The following is an 18918-nucleotide window of genomic DNA, read 5'->3' as shown; positions in this document are numbered from 1 at the left end:
ATTAGGTACGCAATACGCATTGATTTTTCTGTTAATAAGTAATATTAAATAGTGTTGTTAAGAGATAGTTTTCACACACTTAAAATATCGATAAATTGATTTAAAATGCTTATCAATTTTTTTTTGTTTGTTTGAAGTAAGTAGGTAGGTACTGTAGATAAAGCTTTTAGTACCTAAGTAAGTTTAATAAGTTGTTAAGTAATCGATAACTAACATTTGACAAACAAAACAAATTTTATAAGTACAATTTTATTTTAAGTTAAATTCTTTCAAGCAAAACGATTTTTTTATATAATGAACACAAGAACAAAGTGTCATAAAATAATAACTAACGATAAACTAAGAAATATGTCAATGGACGGACTCTTAGATATAAGTACTTTTATAAGTTTAGGTTAACATAATATTACTTATTAGCTTTACTCGTAGGCTAGATTGTAATTCTAATAAAGTACTGCTGTCAGTACTTTATGGTTATAAAAAAAAAAAAAAATTTTATTTTAAGTTAAATTCTTTCAAGCAAAACGATTTTTTTGTGGAAAACTATAAAAGACAGTGTCTATGTGATATATGTGCGGGAAGCAAAAACTTATGCACGGTTTAACATAAAAAAATATCAAAGAAGAATTTAGAAAAAAAAGAAGATTTAACGTACTGTGGCATTCTTTCAAATCTATTATTTTCTTGAACTTTAATAAAAGCAGGTACGAAATTCATTGAAGCCGCAAAACTAAACAGGTAGGACAGCAATGCTATTGTCAAAAATTAGATTTTTTGCATCTGTAAAGATTCAATTCTTGATACACCATTGTTGTAGGAGTCTTTCTATAAGACTTGATTTATACAGGGTGTATTGTCAAAAAGCAACATTCAGTTAGGCGAGAACTTTAAAATATACATAGGAAAATATTATTACACTAAGGATTTAGCTTCGTTTGAAAAAAATATAATCGCCAGTTAAAAATTTTATAAAATATTTTTACATATAACTAAATAATGCAAATATGAATTACTTTTTTAGAGTTATAAATTTTAAGCGGTATTCAATGGAGAAAAAATAATTGGAAGTAGTGGAAATTATAATTATATTTAAACGTGTGTAACACGTAGTGATCCTTCTGAACCTGGAAGAAATTATAAAATACTACATGATGCCCGCGACTTCGTCCGCGTGGATTTAGGTTTTAATATCCCAAGGGATCTCTTTGCTTTTCCGGGATGAAAAGTTGCGTATGTCAATTTTTGGGACGCGAGCTAACTCTATGCAAAATTTCATATAAATCGGCTAAACGGATGGGTTATTAAGAATTCCGTGGAAACTTTTTGATTTTCCGAGATAAAAAGTAGCCTATGTCCGTCTCCGGGATATCCCTAAGCTAACCCTGTACCAAATTTCGTCAGAATCGGTTATACAGTTGGGCCGTGAAAACGTAGCAGACATACAGACAAACAGACATGGATTAGGCTGCAGCGCTTTGACTGGTATTGTGCGGCAAGAAGACTCGCTATTTTATTCAAAAATTTGTGCGGCGTCATCCTTCTATACCTGGAAGGAACTATTAAATGTTCTGTGACAACTAACAACACCCTGTATATCCATTGACTATAATATAGTATTGTCGCCAAAACCAGTCTGATCTTCATCAATCACATTTTTTTGCGACGTCGTTATACCTAGTAGTTCTATTGACCGCTAGTTCGTATTATGACCGGAAGTCATAAATTATTTAATGATCTCATTTACGTAAGCACAAAACTGCCAACTGTCTGTCTGTCTATGTTATTGGATACCACATGGCGTAAAGATCTCATAAAAGATAAAAATAGAAAACGAGTTTTTAAAATCTTTTACGGATATTACGTTTTTAAGAGCTAGAAAATAAGCGTTTCTTAATAAAAACTCGAGGATGCCCGCGACTTCGTCCGCGTGGATTTCGGTTTTTAAAGATCCCGTGGGAACTGTTTGATTTTTGGTGATAAAATGCCTATGTCAATTACAGGGACGCAAGCTCCTCCTCAGTATCTCATACAAATCGGTTAAGCGGATGGGTTTTTAGGAATCCCGTAAGAACTCATTGATTTTCCGGGATAAAAAGTAGCCTATGTCCGTCCCCGGGATATAAGCTAAACCTTTTCGTCAGAATCGGTTAAACTGTTGGGCTGTGAAAAGGTAGCAGACAGACAGACAGACAGACACACTTTTGCATTTACAATATTAGTATGGATTGACGGTGTATATGTCACACTTAATCAAATTAAATACATGATGCTAGTTCTTCTCAAATCTGTCTGAGATCTAAGTATGCCTATTTGACTTAGCTCAATTGGAACAAGATACCTAGCTTTAAGTTTCTGGACTAAATCTGTCTTAATCTCAAAGTTGGTACTAAATACGTTCTCTCAGTCCAAAATACTCACTAACAAGTGTAAATTAAAAATTTATAACACCCCCGACAAGTGAAGGTACAGTAAGAACTAGAAAAGAGCTGATAACTTTCAAACGGCTGAACCTATTTTCTTGGATTATAGCTAAGAACACTCTCGATCAAGCCACCTTTCAAACAAAAAAAACTAAATTAAAATCGGTTCATTAGTTTAGGAGCTACGAGGCCACAGACAGATATACACGTTAAACTTATAACACCCCTCTTTTTGGGTCGGGGGTTAAAAAATACAAATCAAGCGTTTGATACTAATGCATGGGAGACAATTTAATCCGATTGACTGATTGACTTCAGTATATCTTGAGATGATGATGTAAACCTTATTCTCAGAGCAATAGAGTACAATTTTCACTGTTTTATTGAATGATGAGGGATCAGTTAAAAATAAGCTTAGGGGGCATGGGAGCTGAGTGCAATTTATTTTTATTTTCTATCGATCACAGATTTTTTCACTTCACTAAGATTTAGTTTAATTTGGTGTAAAATAAACACGTAGGTACTGACATACCAAGCAGCCATAAAAGCTAACTTAGATTCAAAAGGCGCCCACTTAAAAAACTACAAGTGTGAATTAAAAATTTATAACACCCCCGACAAGTGACGGTTACATTAACTAGAAAAGAGCTGATAACTTTCAAACGGATTTTCTTGAATTATAGCTAAGAACACTCTCGATCAAGCCACCTTTCAAACAAATAAAACTAAATTAAAATCGGTTCATTAGTTTAGGAGCTACGATGCCACAGACAGATACACACGTCAAACTTATAACACCCCTCTTTTTAGGTCGGGGGTTAAAAATCCTGAAAAGTTCAAGGTGATAAATCACGTTTAAGCTACGAGCTACTACCTATGTGCAACATTGGACATCCGCTTCGTCAACCGATACATAACCAGGTCAGGAGGTAGCGTGCCGTGTTCCGGGTGCGCTTCTGAGACGGAGCTGGTAGCAGCCAGCCTAGCGATGGGACCCGTCCGCTTGGCGGCGGGTCAAGACCTGGCGGGAGTGCGGTGAATACTACCTTAGTGATACCCGCGCAACCGCCAGTCCGTTGAGGAACAAACACAGGTTTTAGTGGGTGCAAGCCCCACATAACCCCTCCGTTTCCCCTGACGGAAGGGTATGCGTTAGACATTTCCTGTGTATAAAAAAAAAGGGTAAAATGATGATAATGGACCTTACCATTGTTTCTTCTGTTAGTAGCAGCAAGCACGCTGGTTGGAGGTCGTGGTGGTAACGCAGGAGGGGTGTCGGTTTTAGCTGGTGGGGGAGGTCCAGGCTCCTCGGCGCATGCATACTGCGCTGATGCCGGCTTGCATGTGCATGCTACTTGATACTGAAACAGATAGAATTAAATAATTAACTCCGCCGATGGGAATTGATTCCACAGTTTGCATGTGCGTGGAAAAAAAAATCTGGCACAACGGGCGGTCGAAGTGCACCAGGCACCCAGGTGGTGAGGGTGGAATTGCTTGCGGTGGCGTGCGGTGCGGTTGTAGAAAAAGGAGGGTGGAATGAGGTCGAACAGCTCTTCAGAGCACTCCTTATTATAAGTCATTGAGATTCTTTCGCCTGTGGAGATGGCGCCTTACTCGGTCGGCAATTTATTTATTTCCGGCCTGGACAGTAATATAATTGTGGAATTATTGAACACTAGAGGATGGCCCGCGACTTCGTCCGAGTGGATTTAGATTTTTATAGATCCCGTGGGAACTGTTTGATTTTCCGGGATGAAAAGTTGCCTATTTCGATTACAGGGACGCAAGCTACTTCGGTACCAAGTTTCATACAAATCGGTTGAGCGGATGGGTCTTTAGGAATCCCGCGGGAACTCTTTGATTTTTCGGGATAAAAAGTAGCCTATGTCCGTCCCCGGGGTATAAGCTAAACCTGTACCAACGTTAGAATCGGTTACACTGTTGGGCCGTGAAAAGGTAACAGACAGACAGACAGACACACTTTCGCATTTATAATATTAGTATGGATTAGTATGGATGTGACTAACTTTATGTAAATCCGATGTAACTGAAGCACCGGTGTCACATTCGGGACACGCGTCGGGTGTGGGAGAGCTTCGCGCCGAACGCACGTCCGCTAGCGACATCTCTCGACTTCTGCAACAAACAACACATAGTATTTATTATACTGGATCTGACACAACCGATACCTGAGGCCCCATCCAAGAAGGCAGCCCTTAGCCGACAACGGCTTAAAGAACATTACCGGGGAAGTGTTCTTCCCCGCGTCACACCCGGGCAAGGAGGCCATGCCTCGAGGTGCTTACCCCCGTCTTGACCAAGGTCAAACGGAGAAGACCCCCTGCGAGTATTATAATATATCATCAAAATCACAGAATCATCAAAATCGGTGATTTCCACAACAGGCCAACTAGAAACCGTAAATGGCTCGCAAATCCTACTACGCTCTGCCTCAGGTAAGTGGGAAAGAGTGTAATATCCTACTAATAACTAATATTATAAAGTCAATTTTAGACTTGCCTTTACACAAGTTTAAAAATCTATTAAAAATATGCCCCTTCATACAATCGAAGATTATGTAAACAATAAAAAAGCATGGATTTTCGTTCCAGCAATGCGCGGGGTTGCAATTGCATTAAACTGAACACTTGAAAAGAGCAACCGCCGAGTTTCTTGCTGGTTCTTCTCGCAACAGCATTCCGAACCAGTTAAAATTATTTTGACGATTCAAAAGCACTTGTAAAAGTTTACTTGAATAAAATTATATTTTAAACAAGTGTAAATTAAAATTAAAATTAAAACACCCCCGACAAGTGAAGGTTACAGTAACTAGAAAAGAGCTGATAACTTTTAAACGGCTGAACCAATTTTCTTGGATTATAGCTAAGAACACTCTCGATCAAGCCACCTTTCAAACAAAAAAAAACTAAATTAAAATCGGTACATTAGTTTAGGCGCTACGGTGCCACAGACAGATACACAGATACACAGACACACAGATACACAGATACACACGTCAAACATATAACACCCCTCTTTTTGGGTCGGGGGTTAAAAACAGTACTAAGTACATCATTAGCTCTAGCTTTAATATTTACCTAGGTAAATATTTTTCGATATTGGTTTTAAAACAATTTCTTTGTTCTCGGTTAAGGCATTATTTCCTACCCTTTTTTTTTAAACTCTTGCAGCTTTATAAGCCTTTAGTTTTAGAAAAACAAAAGTAAACTCAGCTGACCGCCTGTTTCCGGTCAGCTGTCAACGCAAAATCTCAAAATGGCGACGCACGAGCCTGATCCGTTTTATTAACCCCCGACCCAAAAAGAGGGGTGTTATAAGTCTGAGGTGTGAGTCTGTGGCATCGTAGCCCCTAAACTAATGAACCGATTTTAATTTAGCTTTTTTTTGTTTGAAAGGTGACTTGATCGAGAGTGTTCTTAGCTATAGGTAATCCAAGAAAATCGGTTCAGCCGTTTGAAAGTTATCACCTGTTTTCTAGTTACTGTAACCTTCACTTGTTAGGGGTGTTATAAATTTTTAATTTACACTTGTTAACTATGCTCATTACACCCTTTTTAGGGTTCCGTACTACCCGAAGGGTGCCAACGGGAACCTATTACTAAGACTTCGCTGTCCGTTCGTCTGTCAGCAGGCTGTATTTCGTAAACCGTCATAGGTAAAGACCTGAAATTTTCACAGAATGTGTATTTCTATTGCCACTATACTGGTAAATATAATTTTTTTTAATCCACCATGGAAATTAAAAAAAAACTGGCCAAGTGCGAGTCAGACTCGCGCATTGAGGGTTCCGCACTCGGGTATTTTTTAAATTAAAAAAAAAACTACTTACTAGATCTCGTTCAAACCAATTTTCGGTGGAAGTTTGCATGGTAATGTATATCATACGGACATACGGACGGACAGACAGACAGACATGACGAATCCATAAGGGTTCCGTTTTTTGCCATTTGCTATTTCTTTCATAATAATATGATGGAACGGAAACCTTCCAGTGCGATCCCGATTTCAGACCTGCACTTGACCGTTTTTAAAGTTTCCGTACCTCAAAAAGAAAAACAAAACTCTTGTAGGATCACTTTGTTGTCTGTCTGTCTGTCGGTCTTAGACACGACAGACAAGAAAGTGATCCTACAAGGATTCCGTTTTTTTTTATAGTACGGAACCCTAAAAAATAAGAAAAAAACGTAGGGGTGTGTGGGGCATCCCCCCGTCTCATACTCCGATTGTCATCTCGACTTGTCGCGTACTATATGTACCTTCTTGATCTTGTTTTTGTGAGCACGCATCTTCCGTGGACCGTGATTGAATGATAGGTCACTGACCGAGAGTTGGTCTGTCAACGATTTATTACTTAGACTTTTTGTTTTCAACCGTGGGAGTTCTAATGTAGTTTTTTTTTCTCTCGTCTGGCTTTACACTGATTAGCCAATGTCAAGTTTGTAGTTATTTACAAGTTAGGGAATTCTACTTCCTACTTCCTACTAATATTATAAAGGCGAAAGTTTGTATGTGTGTGTGTGTGTGTGTGTGTGTGTGTGTGTGTATGTTTGTTACTCCTTCACGCAAAAACTACTGGACGGATTTGGATGAAATTTGGAATGGAAGTAGATATTATCCTGGATTAGCACATAGGCTACTTTTTATCCCGGAAAATCAAAGAGTTCCCGCAGGATTTTGGAAAACCTAAATACACGCGGACGAAGTCGCGGGCATCAGCTAGTTTATATGTATAAGTATGGACTTCGTCTCTGCCGGCGCCCGCCGACATACACGCGGCGCCCCTTCAGAGCGCTTCCCAGTCAGTTCCACCACCAATAAACACCAGCAGAACATAAGACCCGGCCACTTCTAACAAAAAAACATTCCAAAAAGTCACAACACGCGCGCCAGCAAACGCCACCACAGACGAAGTCCTGCTTGTAGTTACCTACTACGAAACTTCGCCACTTTTAGGGATCCGTACCCGAATATGGATACATGCTCATATGCCCGATGGGTGCAAATGACAATGAAAATAAATCATAGTATTTCTTGTACGATGGTACGGAACCTTTTGTCTGCGAGTCTGACTTGTACTTGACCGATATTTTAAAGCACATAGCTATCAAAAACTGTGTTAGCCCCGCCAATGTCTGTTTATACTTTACTAAAGGATGCCCGCGGCTTCGTCCGCGTGTATTTAGGTTTTTATAGATCCCGTGGGAACTGTTTGATTTTCCGGGAAAAAAGTTGCCTATGTCAATCACAGAGACGCAAGCTACCTCGGTATCAAACATACAAATCGGTTAAGCGGATGGTTTTTGGGAATCCCGTGGGAACTCTTTGATTTTCCGGTATAAAAAGTAGCCTGTGTCCGTCTCCGGTATATAAGCTAACCCTGTACCAAATTTCGTCAGAATCCGGTTAAACTGTTGGGCTGTGAAAAGATAGCAGACAGACAGACAGACACAATTTCCCATTTATAATATTAGTATGGATAGTATGGATATGGATTGCACCACAAAGCACATCTATGTATAATATATAATACATACCTACTAAAATATAGTCTATGTCGCTACGCTAAACTTAATATTAAGGCCATAATATCATTTCCTCACGATGCTTTCCTTCACCGAAGCAAGTGAACTCTGAAAGTTGAACGCACGCGGAATCGAACCTGGACCCTTTCGAATAGGAGACCAAAGGCTTAACCAAAACGCTATCACCACTTTTTCAAAGTTTGCCCTTAACTAATATAAATCCGGGACCTGCGCCTATCAATGCAACACGATTAAACGAATAACGGTAGATGAAATTAATGAATGCAATCGATTATGCGAACGAATACTGAATAGTCGATGGATTAGGTCATTGGTCATTGACTCCTATAAATATATACATCTCGAAAGTCACTACAACTTATATTACTAGATACTAACAGGGCTCTCTCCGTCACTCATCATCATCATCATCGCGTGCCTTCTTCGAAACGAAGTTTGGCGATCATCATCCGAAAAGCTTCTCTTCTCTTCTCCGTCACTCGTTTCATACAATCGGAATCCTAAAAATGAAATCATTCTTCGCTTTTCGATTTTTTCGTTATTTCGATTATTTTGTAGGTACTTTTTAATTTTATAAAATCGATTCGAAATGGATAACGAATAAGTAGTTTTTTCACAACTAATTTAAAGTGATAGAAATTATAAACAAGTCGTTAACTTCAATGTAATAGTGACGCGAAACTAATTGATAGTTTTATCGATAAAAGTTAATGGCGATAAATTGTATGAAAAAGAAAAGTTGCGGCAACTGTTTTATGTTTTAAAATTGCATTTAGGCAATTCAATTTGCTTAATTTGATACGCATCGCATATTATATGCGTATCAGATATCTATACCTAGTGATTTATTTACACTGTAATAAAGTTTTTAAATCGATTCAAAACAGTATTTGATTGCGTATAACGTCATTTTTAAAAAATTATAGTACTGTAAAACAAATTGAAATATTTATCGATAAAATATGCGTAGAAAGGAAAAGTTACTTTAGGTAATTTTGGTGTTTTATTCAATTTGTTTCATGTTTTTCTACGCAAGGCAATTATTGCTACATAATACCTATTTTGTAGATAATTTGAAGTCGAACGAAATGAACAAATCTTTTTTAAGCGGGAACTATGAGATTTTTAATGTAAGGGAGATGATACCTACTTATTTTTAACTTTATTATCATCGCCATCACTATCAACCGATAGACGTCCTCTGCTGGTCATTGACCTCTTGTAGGGACGTCTTACGCCCGTCTGAATCGAGTGGTTCCCTGCGACCATTTGATGTCGTCTGTCAACCTGCAGCACTCTGGTCCTCCTACGGGTCTCTTCATTTCTGATTTGATCACGTAGAGAAATTTCCAAGCCCTTTCCATCGCCCGCTGAGTGATCCTGAGCATTCTTATGACGCCCACAAAATTTTAAACAAAAGTAAATAAAAGGAAGCCGTGTACTTACTTACTAGCTAATTACTTATCTCATCTCATATGAGGCGTGTATGACCTTTTAAGCCGGGGTCAATTAAGCAAAGCGGCGTCAATTGGCGAAATTATGTCACAGACAATGTTCATTGCGTGTACAATTGAAGACCTAAAATTCCTGATAAACCGTTACAAAGGAAAAACTTGCGTACTGGATCTAGTTTTGATGCTTTTGACATCGTTATAATTCCTACAGAGGCATTACGGGTCCCACGCAATGAGGCCATGGGTCAATTTGGCGTAACTCCTGCTCGCTTCCACTCAACGGCCTTCTCTTACCAGACAATATCACTTCATCTGTGTATATTTCAAATTATATAGTTTTACAAACATATAGCATTAATGCAGCTCTTAATCGAGATTAGGGTATGTCTGATCTATGTTGGTCAATTTTTTTCATAGACTGGAGTAATCTATTCTATTTTTGCCTGCGTTTGACATCGGATCGGACAAAGGATTGTACTGCATCTAGTTTTGATGCTTTTGACATCGTTATAATTTGTACAGAGGCATTACGGGTCCCACGCAATGAGGCCATGGGTCAATTTGGCGTAACTCCTGCTCGCTTCTACTCAACGGCGCCCTTCTCTTACGAGACAATATCACTTCATCTGTGTACAGTTCAAATGATATAGTTATACATCCATATAGCATTAATGCAGCTCTTAATCGAGATTCGGGTATGTCTGATCTATGTTGGTCAATTTTTTTCATAGACTGGAGTAATCTTTTCTATTTTTGTCTGCGTTTGACATCGGATCGGACAAAGGATTGTACTGCATCTAGTTTTGATGCTTTTGACATCGTTATAGTTTCTACAGAGGCATTACGGGTCCCACGCAATGAGGCCATGGGTCAATTTGGCGTAACTCCTGCTCGCTTCCACTCAACGGCGCCCTTCTCTTAAAGACAATATCGCTTTGTCTGTTTACATTTCAAATGATATCCGGCTTAGCCGTGGTTTAACTCTTTAACGAATAGAACTTGATACTGTAGAATGTTTTTTTATTTCTTTTTTTGAGTTAGATTTCTGATAATGATGGTGGTTTAGATTTCTTATGGGGATAGAGGCTTCACTAAGTCGTGTGGATTGGATCATTCTTATTCTTCATTTGATAGTGATTGAGAATTTTCTTGCAACACTGATTTATGTAGAAAAAATTGTATGCGTTCGCGCTTGGTTTACTTGATCCAGCTGAAAAATTTGTACAGACAGCAGTTGTTGTTGACACTTGCGTGAAAGTTTCTAGCTTGTGTTAGAGTAGCGTCACCTTACAATAGGGGGCGAGCGAGTCGGTTAAATAAATCCCAAAAAAATATTAAAGAGGCATTCCAAGTTCCAACGCATGGGCATTATCTAAATAATAATAAAAAAACATTGAGGAAACCATTATCTGGGAGATAATGTGGTATGTGAACAAAAAGGTTGCATTAGAGACAAACATATGTACACAATCAGGTAATTAAGCCTAGTTAAAAATCATCCCAGAATTCTCTGGAGCAGTTTTTAAGCGACTTCAATAAGGATGTCCTCAATTCAACTATTGTTTATCTATGTTCTACTTCATTTTGGTGGGTCGAGGAGTTAAATGGAGATGCAGCCTTACGGCCGTATTCACAAACGCTACTATAAGGTCTCGCAGTGCGCTCGAACGCATAGTGTAGGTTCCACCAATCAGATCATTGTAAATTGACGTGATACAGTCATCTGATTGGTGGAACCGACACTGTGCGTTCGAGGGCGCCATGAGACCTCATAGTAACGTTTGTGAATACGGGTGTTAAGGTATTCGAAGAAGTGACAGATGTTGGAGACTCGAGTTGCTGGAATGGAGATATTGTATCGGAAATCCAACATTGGCAGGACGCTCACTAGATAAAATGAGACCTATCACTTAACCAAGTCGCAGGGAGCTGCTCTATTTAGCGGCGCAAGACTGTGGCGTGTGAGAATCTGTGCAGGAGACCTAATATCCCATGTCTAGCAGGCAGTCCCTGAAAGAAATCCGTAATAAGAAAATCAACATCAACAGGTTCTACTAACGAAGGTCGATGCCGAGATTTCAACGTTAGGGCCGCGAAAGTCGATGTCAAGGTTACGAAAGTCAATTTCGAAAAGCATTATGTACCTTCTCTCTTTCTGGTACAATCACACTTCACACTTAATATTATAAAGGCGAAAGTTTGTGTGTATGTTTGTTACTCTTTCACGCAAAAACTACAGAACGGATTTGGCTGAAGTTTGAAACAGAGATAGATAATATCCTGGATTAGCACATAGGCTACTTTTATCCCGGAAATTAAAGAGTTCCCACGGGATTTTTGAAAAACCTACATCCACGCGAACGAAGTCGCGGGCTTCAGCTATTCGGGTATAAACAAAAGGAAACACGAAGATAAACCGTCAATAATCATCACTTCAACACAAAAGCACAGCGTGTTTGCCGGCAACGACCGCGCAATTAGTTCCACGCTAACTAACAGAGCTTTGTGAGCTAACTGTGGGAGAAATTCCCGGCTAATCGTTGACGTTTATATTGTATCGATCATTTCACGTGACATGCCTTTGCGGTCGGGTTACAAGGTTCCCTTGCTATTCTAGCGGTCACACGTGGTTCCATAAAGGGATCAACACCGTTAAAAACTATACAAGAGTCGCCAATTTAAACGAATTCGAGGATAAACATCTTCTATATCTAAAGTGTCGATAATATTGAAGATACATTAATACTAATATTACATTATTGTCAATTGTAGTATGTAATATTATAAAGGAGAAAGTTTGTATGTGTGTGTGTGTGTATGTTACTCCTTCACGCAAAAACTACTGGACGGATTTGGCTGAAATTTGGAATGGAGATAGATAATATCCTGGATTAGCACATAGGCTACTTTTTATCCCGGAAAATCAAAAGAGTTCCCACGGGATTTCGAAAAACCTAAATCCGCGCGGGCGAAGTCGCGGGCATCGGCTAGTAATGTAATATTTTGTAACATTTCTAGTCCTAGGTCATATACAATGTACTAAGTGCGTTGTTGGACCTAGAAATGTTAGCAGAATCAGCTCCGTGCAGCCAGGGAATTATATAAAAAAAAAATTAAACCACGAGCACCATACAATATACTCGTAAGTTGTTTAATCCTGTATTTGTGAAGGTACAGTCTTGCTAAGATACTTTTATATAAACTCGACTAGCTAAAGTGAGTTACAATTTAATACAGTTATTAATTCGTTATAATAAGTTTTATTAACATCTGTTTTCCATAAAATGGATCAATAGGTATGATTTTTTTATCGATAAACTTACCAAAGTTGTTTTCCGTCACTATTACGTAAAGTAGTAGTAGGTACTTTATTGTTACTTAAACTTATATTTTATTACTTAGACTTGGTTATTAGTTACTAGCCGATGCCCGCGACTTCGCCCGCGTGGATTTAGGTTATTCGAAATCCCGTGGGAATTCTTTGATTTTTCGGGATAAAAAGTAGCCTATGTGCTAATCTAGGATATTATTTATCTCCATTCCAAATTTCAGCCAAATCCGTCAAGTAGTTTTTGCGTGAAGGAGTAACAAACACACACACACACACACACATACAAACTTTCGCCTTTATAATATTAGTGTGATTACCATCGATATTATTACTGTACCAGTGATAGTGGTATCAGTCAATCTAAGTAATATTAAGTAACTAGGTACATAAACATTTTTTAAAGAAACAATAAACTCAAGAATCTTTGCACTGTTGATTGTTGAATAAGCTATATGGTCATTGATCTTTGCCTATTTTAACCCCCGACTCATAAAGAGGGGTGTTATAAGTTTGACGTGTGTATCTGTCTGTGGCATCGTAGCTTCTAAACTAATGAACCGATTGTAATTAAGTTTTTTTTTGTTTGAAAGGTGGCTTAATCGAGAGTGTTCTTAGCTATAATCCAAGAAAATCGGTTCAGCCGTTTGAAAGGTATCAGCTCTTTTCTAGTTACTGTAACCTTCACTTGTCGGGGATGTTATAAATTTTTAATTTACTTGTGAAGGGGATTAATTGAAAAACGACAACACTCAGAGCCGAATTACAATCACACTTCACACTAATTATTAAGTTTGTGTGTATGTGTGTATGTTTGTTACTCTTTCACGCAAAAACTACTGGACGGATTTGGCTGGAATTTGGAATGGAGATAGATGGATTAACGCATAGGCTACTTTTTATCCCGGAAAAACAAAGAGTTCCCACGGGATTTCGAAAAACCTAAATCCACGCGGGCGAAGTCGCGGGCATCGGCTAGTATTACATAAAACAGAATGGCATGTTAGGTATGTATGACAATTTGTAGTATAAGCATATCACATAGCTAGTACAATATCAAGTATCGGCTGATGATATTTCATCGACGTAAACAAAACCCATTGTCTATTACAAGGACATCGAACAAGGCGAGGAATTACTGTTAAACTGATTATAATACAGTCAATGGTTAAATAATTCTTTATAGTAGGTATAGAATACAGTTAACAAGTGTAAATTAAAAATTTATAACACCCCCGACAAGTGAAGGTTACAGTAACTAGAAAAGAGCTGATAAATTTCAAACGGCTGAACCGATTTTCTTGGATTATAGCTAAGAACACTCTCGATCAAGCCACCTTTCAAACAAAAAAAACTAGATTAAAACCGTTTCATTAGTTTAGGAGCTACGATGCCACAGACAGATACACAGACACACAGATACACACGTCAAACTTATAACACCCCTCTTTTTGGGTCGGGGGTTAAAAAACAATGACTTTAAAACTCATTGTTTGGTTAACCAAAAGGAATAGGTAGGTCCCTACCTATCTAACCAGATTAACTTACCACTTTACCTTCACTTACCTTCACCATTAGATGTCCAGGGTAAATTTTCAGCTGTTTACCTGGCACTTTGCAGGTCTTAAAGAAAAAACCGGCTAAATGTGAGACAAACTAGCGCACCGAGGGTTCCGTACTCGGGTATTTTTTTCGACAGTTTGCACGATAATTTGATTTATCGTTCTAAAACAGATTCTTATTACCTAATTATTTTTATGCTTATTTAGTTTTTCGTACAAAATGTCGATTAAATCCGACTGTTTGCTGTAAGGATAGACCAGAACAAAGCTAATTCAGTAAGATATTATAAATTTCTAAATCGAATCGAATCCTGGAATTCCTAGACATTTACACCGCCAGGGATGTCGTTTAAGTCAGAGTATCTTGCTTCTCAAGCATGTATGTGTGGGACCCAGTTATACAGTTACCAACAGCTTGCCTCTGACGCTCCATAAACTGGATATAACTATCATAAATCAGGTTTTTTTTGCCATATGGTGAGCGTTATGGTTCTTTGAACGCATCAGTAAATTGTGTAGCGATAAGAGGTCGTAAACTTTAAATACACCTAAGTATAGGTTGTGATGGCCTAGTAAATACTTTAGAAAGTACAGAAAGCGTTATTCTATAACTACCATTAAATAAATAGTTAAATATATATATCTAAAAAAAACAATGGCGTGTCAGACTCGCGCATCGAGGGTTCCATACTCGGGTATTTTTTTTTTTCGAAATATATAAAAATCTGTTTTAAAATGTACAGGTAAAGCCCTTTCATGTGATACCCCACTTGGTATAGTTATCGTACTTTGAAAATTGAAACGCATTTTAATTTTTTTTAAATGATGTAACCACAAATTCACGGGTTTCGGATTTATTCCTTTACTTGTGCTATAAGACCTACTTACGTGCCAATCATGATCCTAGGTCAACGGGAAGTACCCTATAGGTTTTCTTGACAGAGACGATGGACAACACAGGGTTCCGTTTTTCCTTTTGAGGTACGGAACCCTAAAAAAGTGAGCATGTGGAGACAATAGAATGGTAAGTAGTTGCTTGAATTGGGCCAAAAACGCTCCAAAGGCCGAAGTGACCGAACTCATTCACGGAAGATTAGAAAGAGAGGTCGCAATACAAAACTTAACCTTTTTGTTTGATTCCTCGCCCCTTTGCATGGCATGTTGCAACAGCGGTTTGCGGCTGGCACAGATTACAATTACATAAGATTTTAAGGTCAAGAAATCTGAGGAGATCTGTTTTTAACCCTCGACCCAAAAAGAGGGGTGTTATAAGTTTGATGTGTGTATCTGTGTATCTGTCTGTGGCATCGTAGCTCCTAAACTACTCAACCGATTTTAATTTAGGTTTTTTTTGTTTGAAAGGTGGCTTGATCGAGAGTGTTCTTAGCTATGATCCAAGAAAATCGGTTCAGCCGTTTGAAAGTTATCAGCTCTTTTCTAGTTACTGTAACCTTCACTAACTGTCAGGGGTTTTATAAATTTTTAATTTAGATTTTTTGTTTGATTCCTCGCCGCTTTGCATGGCATGTTGCAACAGCGGTTTGCGGCTGGCACAGATTACAATTACATAAGATTTTAAGGTCAAGAAATCTGAGGAGACCTGTTTTCTTCCAAAACCTGTGATCCTGTGACAAGATCCCGTCCCTGTGTGTGTGTGCGGGTGTGTATGCGTGTGTCTGTGTGTGTGCGTGAGAGAGAGAAAGAGAGAGAGAGTTTCTTGTGACTTGGGGGCTTCTCAAACTACCTAAGTCTATTTGGAAGCTGTGCGTAGCTTTAGTGTCTAATTATTATCTACTAACTGACTGACGTTCTCGTAACTTGTGGCCTTTTTCTCGGAGCACAAGAGCGTTTGGACTATCTTAGAAGTTAGTTTAGAGACTATTTAGTCTAAGAAAAATATCTACCTATCGTAATTTTTTTACCATCTAAGCTAAAAGCATGATTTTAGAGTTTGCCAAATTCTTTTCAAAATTCAAAGAAAGATATTATACTAACTATGATACATATTTGATTTTGACTACTAGAATGATTTATATCCGTCACGAAATTTTAGAAACTATGTATTGCTCATAAGTAATAGAGGATTTTTCAAAAATATCCCCTAGAAGCGGAACGACTAAGTCAAAACGTGACTCGCGAAGTAGCTAACTAGGCAGGTTATTACTCAGTTATTAGTAAAAATAAATTAGTTACCGTGGTAAATACCCCAACTTACTTTACTAAACTAACTTACCCAAGGTAAAGTCTTCATGCCATAAAAACAATAGTTTCACTTTGGGCGCGCCACGAAAGGCTGATAACATTCAATGGCATTCAATTATGCAGTAAACACCCAGGTAAAGGTTATTGAATGGCACCTAACTGAATATTCCTACGTCTGAGACTATTTTTGAATCTTTAACACAATTAAAAAAAGTTGGATAAATAACATTAAATTAAAATACTTACCTACAGTTTCAATAATAACAATATCAATAAAAGCAGTAAAACAATAACAAAAAAATGCAATTTACAAAATTACAACAAAAAATTTGATCGTCGTAAATCATCGATAATTTTTCAATGTAACACGCCCCCATCACTATTTTTTGCCCGCCCTCGCAAACTTTTTTTTTTTAAATCCATTACCCATATTCGGCAAAAGCTTATCGTTAGAATGCCTAACATTTTTTTTGGCAGACAAGAAAAAAAAACATTTTTTTTTAAATTTCCAAACTTTTAAAGTTACAAGTGTAAATTAAAAATTTATAACACCCCCGACAAGTGAAGGTTACAGTAACTAGAAAAGAGCTGATAACTTTCAAACGGCTGAACCGATTTTCTTGGATTTTAGCTAAAAACACTCTCGATCAAGCCACCTTTCAAACAAACAAAACTAAATTAAAATCGGTTCATTAGTTTAGGAGCTACGATGCCAGATAGATACATAGATTATGTAAATGATAAAAAGCGTGGATTTGACCTGCAATTCGCTCCAGCAATGCGCAGGACTTCAATTGCTTTTATACATGGCATAATATTGTATATCAAATATTTGAAAAGAGCAACCGCCGAGTTTCTTGCTGGTTCTTCTCGGAGGCATTCCGAACCAGTGGTAGATGCTTTTGACGATTCAAAAGAACTTGTAAAAGTCTAATTGCATAAAAATATTTTGAATTTTGAATTTAGATACCTACTTATAACACCCCTCTTTTTGGGTCGGGGGGTTAAAAAATTACTAATTTGAGATAACATACCATAAAATTCGTCACATGAAATCCTGTTTTCGGAACATCCTTTCGAACTTTAATCTACTTCGCCACGAATTCTTCCAAGCTAAGTAAGTGAACTCACTTATTTGCACTAAACATTATAGTTTCATTCACTAAACACTAATAAACTAAACTTTATAACTTAGTTTATAGTTTTATTGAGTTTGTACAACGCGTTCGAGACGCGTTGGTGACCGCGTCGCGTTTTGACTGGCTATATTATGGAGTCAAGATATTTTTACCTGGAGAGAAAAAAGTTTTGTTCTCAAGCAACTTTATCTTCCAGCATTCAACTATCAACTCTATTTTTCATACATTTAGAGTCGATTTTCGTTTGCATATAAAAATGCACTAGTGTGGCCATTTTGAATTTACAGTACAATGCAATATAAGCCCTAATGGGTGGTAATAAAGTTGAAATTCGTATAGTGGTTGAGCTAAAAGCTCATTCTGCGTTAGTATGTATAGAATGGGCAGTTGTTCTGAGTCAATGCTCCTCAAAGTTTATTAAGACATTTATCGTTGGCCTATTTCAGTTTGACTTTGATGGATCGTAAAATAGGATGAGATTGATAGATATAAATACGGAAACTATGTAAACGATTTATGTACTTACAATTCGTTTTCGTTTTATGTGTCAGTTTTGTGCTTTTTTTAATTCAGATACTAGTTGGCTGTTGACTGCAATCTCACCTGGTGGTAAGTGATGATGTAGTCTAAGACGGAAGCGGGCTAATCTGGAAGGGATATGGCAGTTTTCATTACACCCTTATGTACTACTTTGGTTTCTACAGGGCATCGTACCGGAACGCTAAATCGCTAGGCGGTACGGCTTCGCCAGTAGGATGTTAACTAACCACGGCCGAAGCCTTCCACCAGACAATTGCTTAACTGTTATTTCTCCACTAAGACTCATTACACACTGCATCCATTCCGAATCCGGAAACTATCGATCCGTAGTAACCCTAATACCTACTATTTGTATGATTGACGATGATAAATGGTGACAGATAGGATTCGGAACAGATGCAGTGTGCAAAGAGACTTCGATATAGGTAGTAATAACCTCTTGAGTCCTGACCTTTTACCCTCTGTGACCGCCTACTATGATTGCTTCATTTAACGTGTTCTATTCTATGTTCTTAGTAGACGTTGGTGTCGTTACTAAAAAATAATTGTAAACAGCACCCCAGTGCAGTGGTGTCGTTGACAAGAAGTTGGCTTATCTAGTGGGAAACTTCGGCCGGGGCTAGTTACCATCGTACCTACCGGCAAGGCCGTGCTGCGAGGTGATTTAGCGTTGCGATACGATGCTCCGTAGAAACCAGTAAGAGTT

The 18918-nt window shown here is 38.0% G+C and overlaps 1 protein-coding gene across 5 annotated transcripts in view; it reads right to left on the bottom strand.

The window, feature by feature from the left end:
* LOC123878914 overlaps positions 1-17781 on the bottom strand; it is a 45443-nt gene extending 27662 nt beyond the window's left edge. For 4 of the 5 annotated variants that reach the window (XM_045926281.1, XM_045926286.1, XM_045926285.1 and 1 more), the window contains exons 1-3: positions 17568-17781; positions 4451-4559; positions 3628-3781 (exon numbers count right to left, since the gene is read on the bottom strand). In XM_045926281.1, the coding sequence (XP_045782237.1) occupies positions 3628-3781; positions 4451-4549 (253 nt within the window). In that variant the 5' untranslated portion in view covers positions 4550-4559; positions 17568-17781. The remainder of the gene's footprint in view (positions 1-3627; positions 3782-4450; positions 4560-17567) is intronic. The other variant, XM_045926283.1, reaches the window with a different exon arrangement.
* Between the last annotated feature and the right edge of the window lie 1137 nt (positions 17782-18918).

This window comes from Maniola jurtina, chromosome 27 (genome assembly GCF_905333055.1).
Source record: "Maniola jurtina chromosome 27, ilManJurt1.1, whole genome shotgun sequence".
In the NCBI taxonomy this organism is placed as follows: domain Eukaryota; kingdom Metazoa; phylum Arthropoda; class Insecta; order Lepidoptera; family Nymphalidae; genus Maniola; species Maniola jurtina.
Note: the sequence above shows the minus strand (reverse complement) of the source record. Positions and strands in the feature narration are given on the sequence as shown.